Source organism: Callospermophilus lateralis, chromosome 18 (genome assembly GCF_048772815.1).
Source record: "Callospermophilus lateralis isolate mCalLat2 chromosome 18, mCalLat2.hap1, whole genome shotgun sequence".
In the NCBI taxonomy this organism is placed as follows: Eukaryota; Metazoa; Chordata; class Mammalia; order Rodentia; family Sciuridae; genus Callospermophilus; species Callospermophilus lateralis.
This window is the reverse complement of record NC_135322.1, coordinates 3,469,090-3,486,802: the sequence shown is the minus strand read 5'-3', so window position 1 is coordinate 3,486,802 and position 17,713 is coordinate 3,469,090. Positions and strand designations below refer to the sequence as shown.

Sequence of the window (17,713 nt, the reverse complement as noted above, 5' to 3'; positions counted from 1 at the left end):
TAAAAATTAACTGAAAAAAAACAAACAGCTTTGTATGAAGTCTAGCAATTTATAATCAGCTTAAAATATATACTTGTAATGTTATGATGGCTATTGTAAGCCCATTATAGAAGAAATAAAAAGAAATGATAGCAGATCAATGCATGCCCCTAGAAAAATCAAGATGAAAAAAAGACTGAGTAATACAGAAAACAATTGACCAAATAGACACAGTAATTCCTTTACCTCAGTAATTTCTTTCCATCAGCAATTTCTTAGTTCTACCTCTCTCTTTTGGAAAATACTGTTATTAGTGCATTACATAATAGTGGGGTTCATTTTAACATACTCATACATTTATAGAACATAATTTGCTTCATGTTAATACCTAGTACTTTTCCATTCCCTCCCCTCCTTCCTGGCCATGACCCCTTCTACTCTATTAGTTTTCCTTTCATTTATTTATTTATCTATCCATTTATTTTTGTTTTTTATTTCTTTATTGGAGAAGGTACCAGGGACTGAACCCAGGAGTGCTTAACCACTGAGACACCCCTAGCCATTTTTAGGGACAGGTCTCACTGAGTTGCTCAGGGCCTTGCTAAGTTGCTGAGGCTGCATTTGAACTTGAGATCCTCCTGCCTCAGCCACCATAGTTGCTGGGATTACAAGCGTGAACCACCACCTCCAGCTTCTTATATTTATTTTTAATAATAGGTTCCTTATCTATTTTTATGATACATAGTCATCATCCAGAATAGTTGGCATTTGCTTATTAATACATGTACATAACAAGGTGTGATTGGCTTCACTCTCCAGTATCCAAATTGTCATATAAGCACTGAATATTTTTCTGTTCCCACTGTAGGTGGCTGTGGTGGACCTTGGAGGCTTTGGGCTGTGTGCAGAACAGTTTTCTGTGTATGGATGGACAGTCATGTCAGGATTTCCTTCAGAAGGCTTCCAGATAGTTCCACCCAACTTCTCAAGTTGGCTCCCCAGTACTTCACAGTGATGTTGCACAGTGACTCCGTGATACAGCATCACCTTCTTTATGTGGCTCCCTGACACTGATTTCTGATCTTGTCAGGGGGAGTTACTTAACTGTGACCTTCCCAAGACAGTGCCAAGACTGAAGTCTAGACTCTATGCCTAGTGCTTGGAGTTCTCAAGCACTAGGAGAGCTCCAAGTTAACTCTCTGTTTAGACTGAATCTCTGCAGGGTGCTCAGATCTGAGCAACTTGTATTCTCTAGATCTGCACCTCACTCCCCCCATTCACTTCTGCCTCAAGCATCTGCAGTGATGTAGGGTGTTAAGAGCTCTGTTCTAGTCTCAGATGCCACCAGCATTTTCAGAATCTGGCTTGGTCTATTCAAAACTAAACTTCAGTTCCTTTGTACAGTCACCCACATTAATAGCCACACTCTCAAACTATTTTGCAGTTTTACTGAAATCAGAATGGATTCCATAAGCATCTAGCGATAACTGAGTATTTTCAGATCATGTTCTTAGAATCTTTCTCAGTAATTTTTAAATATAAATGGATTAAATTTTACAATCAAATTGCTTATTTGCCAAAAGGGATGTAAAAAAATAAAAACATTTTTGACCTAGATATTGTCTAAAATAGATTCAATATAGATCTAGGAACACAAAGAGGCTGCAAACAAAGGAATGAAAAATACTCCCCATGCAACTATAAACCAAACTATAAACCAAAACCATGTTTATTTCATGGTTTACAGTAGTCATTATTATTCTATCATGCAAAAGAGCCCTTTAAGACAGAAACCATAAAAAAAAACAAAAAGAAAGATAGAACAAAAGAAAGAAAAGAAAAACAACAGGCCAAAAGAAATGTGTTCACTATGAACCTATATAATTATAATACATATGCAGTTTGCCTTGGGTTTCCAACTATCTGAGGCAATTTTGACAGAAATGAATCAGTAGACAGCATCACAGGCACACGAGAAGCCTTAATTATCCTACTTTCCATAGTGGATAAGAAAATCACACAGTACGCATAAGGAAGCAAGGATATAAACACAATGCTGCAAAACAATCATGCCTAACAAGCCTATAGAAAGTACTCCACCAAACAGCAGAATACACAGTTTTATCAATAGCTCAAGGAACCTCTCACAGCATAGATCACTACATAGGCCATTAAAATCCTGGAAAATGTTAGAACATGGCAATCCAGTAACTCTCTTTTTTGACCAAAATGGAATATGGAAATAAATAGCAGATGGGAACCCTGAGAAGATATAACATGTTGACCATGTGTTCTGTTCAGTTTCCTTATTAGACCAACCGGAGATGAGAAACTGAGGAAATTGTTCCAGTGTAAGCTCCATGTTAAGTTTTACATCATGTGATCCAAGCTTGGTCCCCAGGTGGCTGTGTTCAGAGGTAGGGCCTTTGGAAGGTGATTTAATCTTTAGGGTCTAACACATCAATAAACTTGTTCGTGGGTGGACTTATAACATATGGGCTACTGGGAAGGGTTAGAGAGTGAGGAGATGGGGCCTAATTGGGTGTTTTTCCAAGGATATATTTTGTCCCTGGACCATGAGATAAGCTGTTATGTTCCACTCTTGCTTCCTGACATAATGTTCTGTATCAATGCAGTCATAGAAGCAACGGAGAAGTTGATTATGCACTAAATTTGGGATGGCATCAAATTTAAAAGCTTCTGCAAACTAAGGAAATAATTAAGAGCATAAAGAGAGAGCCTTCTAAACTCAGAGAAGATCTTTTCTAGCTACTACTCTAGAAGGGAATAAATATCCAGAATATATAAAGAACTTTAAAAAATTAATACCAAAACCCCCCAAATATCCCAATTAATAAATGAGCAGAAGAACTAAATAGACATGTCTCAAGAGAAAAACAAATGGCCAATGGATATATGAAAAATGTTCACGATTTCTAGCAAATTAAAATTACATTGAGATTTCATCTCGTACTGGTTAGAATGGCAATCACCAAGAATACAAATAATATAAATGCTGGCATGGATGTTGTGAGAAAGTACATTTACACATTGTTGTTGGGACTGTAAATTAGTATAGTGACTCTAGAAAACAGTATGTTGAGGGGCTGGGGATGTGGCTCAAGTGGTAGCGCGCTCGCCTGGCATGCGTGCGGCCCGGGTTCGATTCTCAGACCATGTACAAACAAAGAGGTTGTGTCCGCCGATAACTAAAAAATAAATATTAAAAAAAATTCTCTCTCTCTCTCTCTCTCTCTCTCTCTCTCTCTCTCTCTCTCTCCTCTCTCACTCTCTCTTAAAAAAAGAAAACAGTATGTTGATTTCTCAAAATCTAGAAATGGAACCACTATATTATAAACTCTTTAAAGACTACTATATTAAATGGCTTAAAAGGATGTGAAAACTATTCAATCTCCTTAGAAATCGGAGAAGTGCAAGTAAATCTTCATTTTTCATAAAGAAATAGACCAAACAAAATGACAAATATTGGCAAGAATTTTGGAACACTAAGAAAACCACACCCTTCCAGTAATTGTGAAAATTGATCAACATTATGCAAAACTATTTTGCAGTTTTACTGAAATCAGAATGGATTTAAATAACAACACTCCAATTCCACTACTATGTATACATGTGGTACAATTTTGTGTGTGTGTCAACCTAAAATGTTTTCTAGAATCCATGTATTCTATGACTCTTTCTAATAATTGAACTAACTGGGAAACACATTCCTATCTGCAGAGAATGATTAAGGCAGTGGTGTGACATTCACATAGCATAATTCAGTGCTGAAAAAGGATTTACAAACCATAAAAAATACAGATAAATTAAAGCAACCCATGGAATTTAAAAGCCATGGTCAACAGAGTTCCTGTTGTATGATGTCTGTATCAAGAACGATATAAAATGCTCTCTGCTTATAGATGTCAGAATAGGCTCACCCTTCAGGTGAGGGACAACAGGAATCATGAGGAGAGCTCTGTGGCCAGCATGTTCTGATTTTTGTCTGACAAGACTCAGAGCCATACCTTGTTTTTTTTTAACATCATGTCAACATCATGGATGACATATTAATGGAGCATTAAATATTTCACATGCATGACAATTAGTTTTGGGTTCAGAGGACTGAATCCAGTGCCTCACACACACTAGGTGGACACTCTATCAAAGCCCCAATATCAGAATATTTCTAAAGGAAGGCAAATATAATAATGTGAAATTACCCAAGTCCACAGATATTAAATCTCTAACCTGTGCTTAGTATTTCTTAAAATAAGCAATAGTCTAGGTTGATCACAAAGATAAAATAAACATAAAACTAGTGATGAAACATAAAATGTATCTCAAAGTTATTATAAAAGAAAGATGGAAAAATAAAATGTCATGAAGAGCACACATAAGGTGATAAATCACGTCACAATTTTTGTTATAGTCAACAAAAATAGAGTAAGTGTTCCTACTGAAGACATATCTTTCACTATATTCTGTTATATTTTTGAAAAGTTTAACCGTTCATAAATACCCTCCTGGCATAGATATCAAAAGCAGATAATAAATGGTATTTTTTTTCATGTAGTAAATATTTTATACATTTTATTATGTTTTATTAGTGAATTATAGTTATACATAATAATGGGTTCATTTTTTGCTTTTTATTTATTTATTTATTATTTAATTGATTTTATTTATTTAAATACATGACAGCAGAATATATTACAATTTTTATTACATGAATAGAGCACAATTTTTCACATCTTTGTATATAATAGTGGGTTCATTTTGACCTAATCATACATGCATGGAACATAATCTGTTCCATTTAGCCCCCTGCTGGTCTTTCTGGTATTTAATTATTTTTAATTGATGCCATATAGATATACATAAAGGAGGAATTCACTGTGGCATATGCAGATATGTACAAAGCAAAATTTGGTCAATTTCATTCCCCAGTCCCTCCCTGCTCCCCACCCTCCTTCTTCCATATCAATCCCTTTCTTTTAATTCAGTTTTCATCAGTTTTCCTAGGATCTGCCTGTCCCCCTTTTTCTTTTCTTTTGCCCTTGTTCCTGCATATGAGAGAAATCATTCCACTCTTGACTTTCTGAGTCTGTCTTATTTCACTTAGCCTGATGTTCTCCAGTTTCATCCATTTACCCACAAATGACATCACTTCATTTCTCTTTGTGGCTGAGTAAATCTCCATTGTGCATATATACTACATTTTCTGGATCCGTTCTTCTGTGGACGGGCACAGTGTTTCATAAATTAGCTGTTGTGAATTGTGCTACAATAATTATTAAAGTTCCTGAATCACTGTAGTACAATGATTTTTGTTCTTTGGATTAACACCAAGCATGGGATGCTGGGATGTACAGTGGTTCCATTACTAGTTCTTTGAGGTATCTCCATACTGCTTTTCAAAAGAGTCACGCCGTCCCACCACAATGTCTGGGTGTACCTCTCCTCTGCCGCCTCTTCACCAGCATTTAGTAGTGTTTCTGTTCTTGATGATTGCCATTCCCAGTAGAGTGGATGAAATCTCAATGTAGTTTGGATTTTTTTTCCTAATTGAGAGGAATGATAAACAATTTTTCATATATTTTTAGCTATTTGAGTTTTTCCCTTTAAGAAAAGTCTGTTTAGTTCTTTTTCCCATTTATCATTTGAATTATTTCTTGGGGGTTTTTTTTGGTATTAATTTTTTCAGTTTTTTGTTGGTTCTTAACATTAATCCCCCATAAGATTATCTGGCAAAGATATTCTTCCTTTCTTTATTAATTCCTAATCTACAATTTTACAATATTATTTCTTACCACACAAGCAGCATGATATAATAAATCATCATACACACTCAACACATATAGTGGCTCGTTTACACTCCTGCAGATGTCTGTGTTCTGACACTTGCTCGTGTTTACACTCTGTCATATTGTGTTCATGAATCCAGGTAGGTGAGTAATAACAGAACATTTATATGTGCATATAGTTCACGTAGTCATGCAGATGAAAGAGAATGCTCTACTCCAGGTGAAGCAGAGTCTGGATACTTTGGAGTCCCCTCTCATGAGAACAAAGGGACTGAGAGCTGAGAAAGCTATATTGGTTAAGGCACAGAGATGCTCCAACAACTGACTGGGATTTCCAGAAACACCCAAGCAAACCTGAAAGCTGCAGGAGAGCATGTACAGAGACACAAAGGTGCTCGCCAAAACAAGAATGGTTACAGTCGCTCTGGACTCTGGGGAGGATCTGGAGGCAGGACTCTTGCTATGGAGGTGTTGGAACCTCTGTTTGTGCCTGTATAGAATAAAGACCATGTAGCCACTGGCCCAAGGCATGATCCCCAAACACAGCACATCAGGGAACGACAGCAAGACTACATTTACTGTGTGTACACTTTCTTCATAACCACTAGCAGAACAGTATTCAAATTCTTTTCTCTGTGTCATATTAATGTCACCCCTATTCACAGTCATATGCATAGGAAAAATGATATTGACCAGCAGGTTGAGGATCCAGCACAGGAACACAGAGGTGCCAGTGTACCTGGGGGCTTTCACTTGGAGCTCTGCCCACCTGGAGTCCCTGGGGCTGATGGTGATGGCCTGGAAGACACTCAAGAGGCAGGTGCTGCTGAAGGACATACCCCTGCCCACCCTGTGAACATAGAAAACAAGTTTGCATCCAAGATCACTGAAGAAATGTCTAAAGCCAAGAACTGCCATGGTCTGTGGGACTCCCCTGAAGAGCAGGAAAAGGGAGTTGGCTACAGTCAGGTGCCTAATAATCAAATCTGTGCATCTTAACCTACACCCAGAGCAGTAAAGGCAGAGGGAGGAGGAGAGGAGACAGGAATTCCCCAGGATTCCAACCACAGTCTGGGTCAAGAAGACCATACCCAGGGTCAGATCCCCAGAGGCCATTCTGCCAGTTCCCACAGACGATATTGATCTTCAGATCCCAGGATCCTGCATGAGGACAAAAGGTAAGGGGTACAATTAAAAGGTCAACGATGGCCAATATGTCCACTTATTATTAGTTCTCACTTAAAATATTTATGATTTTTCAATTATCAGATTTCAACTGCATTTTAACTTTCTATGTACAAATTTTAAGTGTATGAAAAAACTTGATACGTTTTTAAAAGATTCCAACTTTAGAATGTCGACCATTTCAAGTGTTTTGTGATATACTTATAATTGATGTAAAGTGAAGCATAAACTTTCATTCCTTATAATTCCCTTCATGCTATGAAGCCAGCACTTGTATTACAAGATGAGAAAGATTTAAGCTGAGAGACATCTGATTTGTTTATATCCACACTAGATCAGTAGTATAGGGGTTGATACAGTCTGGCCTGATTTTAAGAAGTGCATTTAGCCTAGTTGTTGTATTTATACCAGTTAGTTGTAACTAAGTTCATTATGACATGATTATATTTCCACAGGAAGGTACTGATATTTGAGGACTTGATCACTAAAACTAATAAAACTTTAAGTTTTATCTACAGTGCTAAAAGAGTGCAGTTAACCACCATGTTCTACCGTCAAAGCTAGTTAGCTGAGTTTTCTCAGTAACCCAGACATATACTTAATTTAATGTTTTATACTTTGTCATTCTATTTTTTTATACCTTTATTTTATTTATTTATTTTTATGTGGTGCTGAGGATCAAATGCAGGGCCTCACACATGCTAGGTGATTGCCGTACTACAATGCCACAACCACTGCTCCTTTGTCATTCTATTTTATATTAGTAATATATAATTGAAGTTTCAGAATATTTTCACTGATATGTAATGCATTATTCTGTAAGCCAATATCAATTAGAAACAAACCTTCAAAGATCTTGATAAAAGGTATATGCACAGATTGATGTATAGATTTATAAGAAACTACCCCATGACCAAGTTGGATTTCATGAATATAGGATTAGCCCCACATCAAGAGAGCCACAGAAAAACTTGTTTTCTTTTATACCAGGAAGAAAGCTAAGTATCCCTACCACAATCTGATGATACCCCTAGATTATAAGTAATAAAACCCTAGTGCATGATAGAGTAGGGTAGAACTATAGTTACCTATTGTTAGTTCATATGCTAATCATGTAACATATATGTTAAATAAAATAATGTAAGAGATAAGATGTGTAAAGAATATTTCTGCATGATAGTTAAAAAATTTAATAGTGTGGCATGAAATCCTGTGCATTTTATACACTGAAATGGTGGGCATGGGAGTTGGTATATATTTTCAATTATATTTGTTTTAATTGACTAATGATTTTGTACACTAATAGTATACAAAGTTATGTATTTATATATACATATATATAACTGCACATTTTTAGAGTCAGTCAAGCTCAATAGCATATCTATCAGCCTGTGACCTTAACAAGATTAAGTAGCTGAAAAATGTAATAATAGGATTTTCTTGTGCAGAAAAAAAAAATCATCCTAAGAGATTTTTAGTAGTCATAGTAGAGAGACACTGCTATCTGACACTGATTCTCATGAATTTGACTCTTCCTTCCACACTGCCCCCGGAACCACAGGAATGGAAACAGTCTCATCACCACCAACATCCACTCATGTCCCCAGTACAGATGCAGCCACTGTACCATTCAGCACCTCTGACAGCAGAGTTTGAGGAAACCTTTCTTATCCAGTCACTAATATTCAGATACACTGAATCTCTACACCATTATAGAGTTCTTGCAGGCTTATCATTTCATTATAAGAATGGAGGTATATAGGCAGACCTCCAGTTATCTTAAAAGTGTGTCCATGATTGGTCTGAAGCAAGTTCCACAGAAGAATAATTTCAGAATTACAGTCTTCAGTTACATTTGCATACTCCGTTTACCACGTCACGTGGACTACCAGGAACCTTTATTTTAATAACTGCACTAACTTCCATTGAGGTCATCAGGTACTGGGGAGGTGTCTGTTATCCTCAACTCTCTTCACTAATTCACTTCCTGCCTCAGGAATCACTCCTCCTCCTAAGTAGCTTAGGCATTGGACCACAATCAAGCCCATAAAATCCCCTTTGTCATATGTAACCACTTACCTAGATCCCTGCTAGGTCTCCTTCCCCTACAGATTCTCCGTGTCAGACACAAGTATAACATCCCCACCTTCCTCCATCCTGCTCACTGGTGAGCACATCCACTGGTCCTGGCGGGCAGTGCTGTGTGGGTGGAGGCAGCCAGACCCTGAGATATGGCTTTGTGATTCTGTGACCTCAACTCCCTGCAGAGCTGCAATTTCTCCTGTCACTAAAATGATGGAGAAGTCTGGGGAATATGAGAATAACTCTGGAAACTTTTACCCTGTTGCAATTAGCAAGGTAAGTTCCTAACTCCCAGCTAGCATCTCCAAAGAGAGTTGAGATTGTCTTGAGACTGTGTTTCCCTCCATCATGATCCCAGGCCGTGGGACACATAGAGAAAAGCAGGGAATATTATGGTGTCCATAGATGGTTGAACAGTTGAAGAAAATGTGGCTCATATACCTGTTGTGATATTATTCAATAATCTATAAAAATATAAAGTATTGTCATTTATATCAACATGAATGAATCTGGACGATATAATAAGTGAAAAAGGTACACATAAAGATGAATACTGCATATTCTCAGTTATGTTTTAATCTGCAAATTTTAAAATTAGGGCAGATTGGTGGTTACTAGAGGCAAGGTAGAGTGGGAAGGGGGATGGGAAAAGGATGGGAAACAGAGAACAGCTGTGCCATTTTATAGCAGGAATAATTTTTAGTTTTCTGCACAGTAGGGTGACTAGTTGATAACAATTAATTGTGTAATTGAGAACAGCTAGTAGAGAGATACTGAGTGTTTAAAACACAAAAATGGTTAATGTTTGATTTGATATGTCGGTTCCCTCCCCACTTTTAACACATATTGTGCACATGTACTAAAATATTCCATAGCCCTTAAATAGGCACACTGCTTACATCAACTTCACATGCTTAAAAAATGTTTCTAGAAAAAAAATACCTAGAATTGTAATGTTTATATTCCTGTCTGGTTCACACTGCATGTTTTTGCCCCGATACAGATAGAACATGATTTCAGATTGAGCATGAAGAAGGTAACTTTAGTTAAATGTTGGCATACTTGAGGGCTTTTGTGATAGGATTAGGACCCTTAAAAGAACAATTCCTGAAGGTGTTACTGTCCTTCTTATACATAAGACACAAGAAGGCTACCATGTGCCAGTTTGTAAGCGCTCTCAAGAAGTTAGGGGCCACTTAGCATCATGCTAAGTAAAATTAGCCAAACTCAGAAATTCATATGAAGAAGATTGAGTAAAATAAAGGAAAGGAGATGGAAGGATAAGATGACATAAAGAACTAATCAAATACAAATTAATACAAGAGGGAAAAGAAGTCCAATAGAATACATGAAGAGTGGAAAGGGGAGGGAAGATGGGAAGGAAAAAGTGGGATCAAAAACAAATCAGGGGGTTGGGGATGTGGCTCAAGTGGTAGCGCGCTCGCCTGGCATGCATGCGGCCCGGGTTCGATCCTCAGCACCACATACAAACAAAGATGTTGTGTCCGCCAAGTACTAAAAAAAATAAATGTTAAAAAATTCTCTCTCTCTCTCCCTCTCTCTCTCACTCTTTCTCTAAAAAAAAAAAACAAATCAGGATTAACCCAAGTACTATATATAACTATAAGGCCCAATAATAATAAAAGAAAGAAGTGGGCCCAGAACTTTGGGGTTGGCCTCCCAGACTTCAGAAATGATAAGTGAACACAAGCTGCTGAAGCACCTGGCGTTGTGTTATGGCTACATGTGCATGGGCTTACTCTCATCCAGCAAGGAGGTCCACAGGACAGGATAGAGAAGAGTGTGGCTGCAGAGTCACTAATAAAGACCTCCTGAGACCAAGCAGGAAGCAGGTCTGATTTTATTATGCAGTTAATATATATTAACTGCATAATAAAAGCAGTAGCTAGGCAGATTACAGGCAGCCACCAATGCAATTTCTGCTAATATCCTTGCAGCAACTAATCAAGGAGTGGGCAGTAGAGCAAGCACAGGGACTACAACACATGCCTCATGCCCAGGGCTGTGCCTACCAAGTAAGCGACCTGCCACTCATGCAGTGAGTGCCTGAGGCCTGCACTCTCCATACTAGCATAAGGGGAGTGGCCTGCCACTCAGACACCCTTAACCTTAACGCATGCCATGTATGCAGTACTCCATGCACCCATCCCTACATCTTCCCCCTCTGAGTGTGCTGCAGGGACTTCAGCCACCATTGCTGTTTTTCATTCAGTGGCCTTTACATGGTTATATAAGCGCCTCACAACACAAGAAAAAATTATCAGTATTATAAACAGTAGGGCCAGGATAATAGCATTATAAGGATTAGTTAATTTGGCTACAGGTTTTTCCAATGTTTAGTTAATCCCTGGAAGAAAGAAGGGGTTGTCAAGATAGACACCCTAGTCTCATTGATTTTGACAATTGTCTTAGTAAGGTTATGCATAGTCATAGTTAGCATCCCTTAATATACTAAGAAAAATGGGAGAAGTGTAAGGTTACATCTTCAGATACAGCATATTGGGTGACACAAATACTATGAAATTCAGGGTCACAAGAGAGCCTTTGCAATATAAACAGAATATCTAGTTGTTCCTGGTGGAGGTCTAGTTCTTGCTGAATGACTAAAATAGTGGTTTGAAACAGTTTATTTAAGTCATTTTGAACACCAAAGGCTTCTGCAATGGCAGTAGACACATTGTTTACAGTCTGAGCCATCTGGATACTATGAGCAAAGATGTATGGTGGCAATGGTGGCTCCAAGGCAATAATTCCAGCCATGATGAGGCTAACTGCACACCTTGTCCAGTGTAGGATCTCATTCAGAAGATTCTTCATCTCCATGTCCCCTGGACTCCTCCACTCTCTGGACAGGTTCATTGGAAGCCAGATTACTGGGGGCAATCTGGGGATAAATATATGTTTAACTTTAGAGGTTGTCTAACCTTTAAATTTAAAGGTTAGACAATTTGTGAGCCAGCAGGATGTATTGACTGCACAAGGGATCTCTGGATGAGTGACATTTATGCCATCAGTATCATTGATTATTAGCATGGCAAAGGAATGGCATAACACAAGCTTGTGCATAGGGGGTATGGGTATAATTTGGCACAAAGGCAAATCCATGGTCAGGGTCTGGACTCAATATCGACCCATTCATCCAGCCAGCTGCTGCCCATTTGATGACTCTAGCAGCCAGCATAATACCATATTGATTTCCTGCATAATGGTTGGAATCAGATTGTCTCACATAGCAGTAGCCCATATGGGTTTGGGGCACATCAGTCACATTCCAGGGAGCTGTGCCGTCCAGCACATAGATGTTTTTCTTCCCCAGAGAACTTCTTCTTATCAAGGAGATAAGCTACGGCAGTGACACTGATACCATGTGATCCTATCATTATCTGAGAGGGGGGCTTTTAAAAAGTGTTGTTGGGCATGTTGGCAGCAAGGGCTTCCTGCATTTGCCATGGGGAAGTCTATGGCTATAGGTAGCATTAACTATACCTCTAAGGTCAGTGAGAGACAGCCCAACATATGGCTTATTATAGTCATCTACGATAGTTTCATTGACGAGAGCAAAACAGAGGGGACTGTCTGGATTATGGGTTTCACTATACACTACAGAGAAACAAATAGGCAGAGTGGTTATGGAAATGTTGGCATTCCAGGTTATGGTCACCTCCTGGATGGATAACTCAGGATCAATAAGTTTGGAATTATTAGAGAAGAGCTTAGGTAAAGCTCCTTCCCAATTAGCAACTGCTAAAGATGGTGGCCCTAGTGACCAAAGCTCAATTTGCCTGATGGGAGGCTTCACCGTTAGCAGTGAGCACTGCACACAATAGGACCATCAACCTAAGCCCAGGGATTGTATTGCCACCAGACAAAGGAGCCAATCTGGTGGCTTGCTCAACAAGACCTTTAATATCAACCAGGTTACTTTAAGGGCTTGTTCAACAAGACCTTTAATATCACCCAGGTTACTTTAAGTGAGGTCCGTCTGCATTGTTGAGTCCTTTGTTTGTGAGGCTTCTCCTCCAGAGTTAGTTTCTTCATCTTCTTGGTTGCTGGTTTTGGGTGTTCAGGGCTTGACTTTCTGGCAGGCTCCCAGATGGGGTGAGGTTCCTGTAAACATATGTAAACCCTCCACTCATGGTTAGGAGGGGCCCCAGACCATCCTATGCATTTGTTATGGCATCCATGAGACCATAGGTAGATGGGAGGGCCCCATGAGGAGGGTCCCAATGCTTATGGACTGCTGTTTCTGTAGAAAATTTTGAAACTGAAAGAAAATTTAAAGTAAATAAGATTCTTTTCAAGGCATCACAAGGGGACTTGGTATATAGTTTCCCCCTCTGTTTTGTAACATGGTCTTTAATTCCTTGTGTGTTCTTTCTGTGATGCCTTGAGTCCAAGGGTTTTAGGGGATCCCAGTTAGGTGCTGTTTTTGTCAATAATTACAAACTGCTTGAAATGTCTTGCTGGCCCATTGTCAGTTTTAATAGACATGGGAACATCCATAATTCCAAAACATTTAAGTAGGTGGGAGATGACCTCTTTTGTGGTTTCTCCTGCAGAGACTGTGGCCATTACACAACCTGAATAGATATCAACAATTACAAGAATTAGATGTTAAATTTCCAAAAGGAGCAACATGAGTGACAGCCATTTATTTGCCATAAAACATTATATCTCAACTCTTGGGGATTCACTCCAGCAGGTTGTAAAGGGCCAGTGGGGAGAAAAGGTGCACATTTTTTTCAGTCTCTGACTCACTGTCTGCAGGCCTCCTAGGTCCTGCTTTTATGCAACTGCCATGGCTGAGGCCAGCAGAGAGGCTTGAACTTCTTGTGTCCCTATATCCTGAGTGGCCAAAATCCAGTCATCCAGTGTGCCATTTTGTACTGGTGCCACTGCTGCTCTATGTTCCTTATTTAGTCGTCCCAGATCAACTCCTTGGCTAAGGCCGTCCTGGCTCCTTCTTGAGACACCTTCCCTTCTACCGCCTTGTTTACTCTGTCAATAAACTGTGGCAAGTCCTCAGTGGCATTCTGCCTTAAGCCCTGTGTAGAAACTGTCCCTTCCCCAGATGCTAACTTCCTCCAGGCTCTTAGAGCAACAGAGTCGCACCTGATCTAAATGATTTGGTGGGCCTATGGCTTGTGCCACAGGGGAACTGTAGATTCCCTCTCCCCGCAAGCTCTCAGCTGGGAGGTTAACATTTGTGGTCACAGACATCAGTGTGTTATGATCCCCCTGCTGTTCACATTTATCATAGAAGAATGCTTTCCACATCAAAAATATTGCAGGCTAGGGCTGGGGATGTGGCTCAAGCGGTAGCGCGCTCGCCTGGCATGCGTGCGGCCCGGGTTCGATCCTCAGCACCACATACAGACAAAGATGTTGTGTCCGCCAAATACTAAAAAATAAATATTAAAATTCTCTCTCCCTCTCTCTCCTCTCTCTCTCTCTTTCTAAAAAAAAAAAAAAAATGTTGCAGGCTCAAGAGTTGCTCTGGCTAGGCCCTTCCAGTTTTGAGGGCAATTAAGTTCAAGACTGAGTGATTCAAGCATTTGCTCTGCAAATAGCCCCCAAGGTCCATCCTCTTTTACTTTAACTCCTTCAGGGTACCCCAATGCATGTGGATACCAAGTGACAGGGCACTGTGGTGTGGGGGCCGTGCTGACTGGGAAGGCTTGTACTCCCTTATCCCACTTCTCATCTCTTACTCTACACAGATGTTCAAAAGGATCTCTGGCCTCCTGGAATGGGTTTCTGAAGACCATGGCTTGGGCTTGTCCAGCGGCCTGGTCATTTCTAAGCTGTCATAGTCTTTGCTGGCTTTGTCATTGCCTCATAAGGAGGCAGTTGCCATTGACTCAGGGAAGATATAATCTTTGCCTGTCTCTAGAAGGTGCACCTGCACCATTTGTGGTCACCTCTTCCTGCACCATGAAGGACAGAGGTACCATTTCCTGTCTGTCTCCTTCCTGCAGCCATTGTGGTTGATTGCTTTGAAGTAGATTCTCACTCCCCCCTTCTCCCCTTGCCTGTCTTTCACACCCTCTTCTTCCCTCAGGGCCATCATTATATGACAAGGGTTTGTTTCAGGGTCCCCTGAACTTTGCTGAATTGCTGTTACAATAGGAAAAATGTAGTGGTAAAGTACAACCCATCTCACTTCAGCTTGCCATGCATTTGCCATTATCTTGTCCCATATCCTAGGATCAAAAACATCAGCAGCACTTATCCATCGACTGGTATCAATTACAACATCCCAGAACTTCTGAGCTTCTCTCTTATTCAGGGTTAAACCTCTAGTATCTAAGAGAATGAACAACACTTGCAGCTGTGAGTCTGTGGTGGAACTCAGTAGGTTCCCCATTTCCCCTTCCTCACTGCTTTGTGAGGGGTCACACCCTGTCTTATAGGCTTACCTCAGGTCCCTGTTCAGGCACCAGCTGCATGGGCCCTCTCTCTTGTTCAGGATGTCCACAGAACAGGGTAGAGGAAAGTGTGGCTCTGGAGTTGCTAATCAAGACCCCTGGAGACTAAGCAGGAAGCAGGTCTGATTTTTTGTGCAGTTACCATGTATATATACTCAGCAGATTACTGGCAGCCACCAGTACAATGTCTGCTAACTTTCCTTGCAGTGATCAGTCGAGGAGTGGGCTGTGGAACAAGCGCAGGAACTGCAACACATGGTCTCATGCCCAGGGCTCTGCCTACGGGGTAAGTGGCCTCTGCTCACGTGCCTATCATGAGGGGAGTGGCCTGCCACTCAGACGCCCTTAACATATGCCCTGTATGCAGTACTCCATGCACTTATCCCCACATACATGAGCAGATTAATACTGTAAACCAGGTCATGACTGGATTTTTCCTTTTTTAAAATGTGTATTGTCTATGTAAGAAAGGACTAATCATTTTCCTTGGATGGTTTTCATATAATTTAAATAATGTTTGATATTATTTTTTGCTATTTAAGTGCAGCCTCTTTTCATAATATCTTATAACTCATTAAAATTTGTTAAAGAGTTATTTTTATTTCTAAAAATTGGTGATGACTATTCAGAGATAAAATGATTACACAATGAGAGTTGTGACATAATTCGTCCATTCTTGTTTGAATGAGCCACTGCATGGTAACTGTATGCAGGGGGTGTTGCAGAAGGAAGTGTGTCACTGGGGGCATGCCCTGGTAGGTTTAATCTTCCCTGGGGACCTTTGCCTCCTGTTCCACCATGAGCTGATCATGTGTCCTCCTGCTTGGCCCTTTGGCCATAATGTGCTGCCTCATCTTGGGCTCAGAGCAATGGTTTTGGCCTACTATGTGCTGACCCCTAAAACCACAAGCTCCAAATAAACTTTCCCACCTCTAAGATGTTCTTGTCAGTTATTTGGTCACAGCAAGGATAAGCATAAGATGATTGAAACACCCAGTATCATTGTATTTGGGATTATCTGATACTCATCCTGAGTAGGGTTTCTTTTACAGACATGAGTGTGCCAATGTTTGGGATATAAGTATTGATACTTATTATAAGGGACCCAGAATAACCAAAGCAATCCAGAACAAGAAGAGTTATATAGGAGGCATCACAATTCTTGACTTCAAATTATGCTACAGAGCTATATTAACAAAAACAGCATGGTATTGGAAAAAACAAATATGAAGACCAATGGGATAAGATAGAAGACACAGAGACAAACCAACAGAGGTACTGGAATGTCATACTCTACCAGGTACCAAAAATATACATTTGAAAAATGGTGTCCTACTTCATAAATGGTGCTGTGAAAACTGGATATCCATATTCAGAAGATGAAAATGACATCCCTATCTTTTACCTTTCACAAAAATCAACTGAAACAAATTCAATGACCTTGAAATTAGGCCAGAAAATTTGCAACTACTAGAAGAAAACATATTTCTTCACACACCAATGACCATTAAAGCTCAAAAAATAAAACCAGGAATCAATAAGTAAGAGGGCATCAAATTAAAGCTGTCTGCCCAGCAAAGGAAACAACTAAGAGCAGGAAGAGAGGGCCCACATAATGGGAGAAGAGCTTGTTCAGACACCCCAACAACATGGAATTTATACCCAGAATACATATAGACCTCAAAATACGTACACAAGAAAATAACCTCATTAATAAATAGCCAAAAGCACTACAATGTGTATCAAAAGAATACAAATGATCCATGTGTATATTTAAAACGTTCGAGACCTCTAACAATGAGGGAAAGGCAAATCCAATCCACATTGAGATTCTATCTGCTTCCAGTTAGAGTGGTGATCATGAAGAGAACAAACAACGCTGGAAAAGATGTGGGGGACAGGTCCACTTACATACTTACGGTGGGACTGAAAATCAGGACAGCTCTTTGGGAAGCATGGAAATTCCTGAAAAAACGAGGACTGGAACTGCCATATGACTCAGCCATCCCACTGCTTGGCATATCCCTAAAATCTGCACACTGGAGTGATACAGGAACATCAATGTCCACAGCACCACAGTCCACAGCGGCCAAGTTAGGGCACCAGCCCGGGTAGCAGAAAACAGACGAGTAGATAATGATAGTGCAGTGTTTTGTTTGGCCATGAAGAAGCAAGCGATCATGGCATTTACTGGTAAATGTATGGAGCTGG

The 17,713-nt window shown here is 39.8% G+C and overlaps 1 protein-coding gene across 1 annotated transcript; it reads right to left on the bottom strand.

Annotated features, from left to right (window-relative positions):
* Positions 1-5,966: 5,966 nt before the first annotated feature.
* On the bottom strand, positions 5,967-6,902 carry LOC143384202 (vomeronasal type-1 receptor 4-like). Its single transcript, XM_076839247.1, has one exon. The coding sequence runs from the start codon at positions 6,900-6,902 to the stop codon at positions 5,967-5,969; it is 936 nt and encodes a 311-aa protein (XP_076695362.1).
* Positions 6,903-17,713: the final 10,811 nt, after the last annotated feature.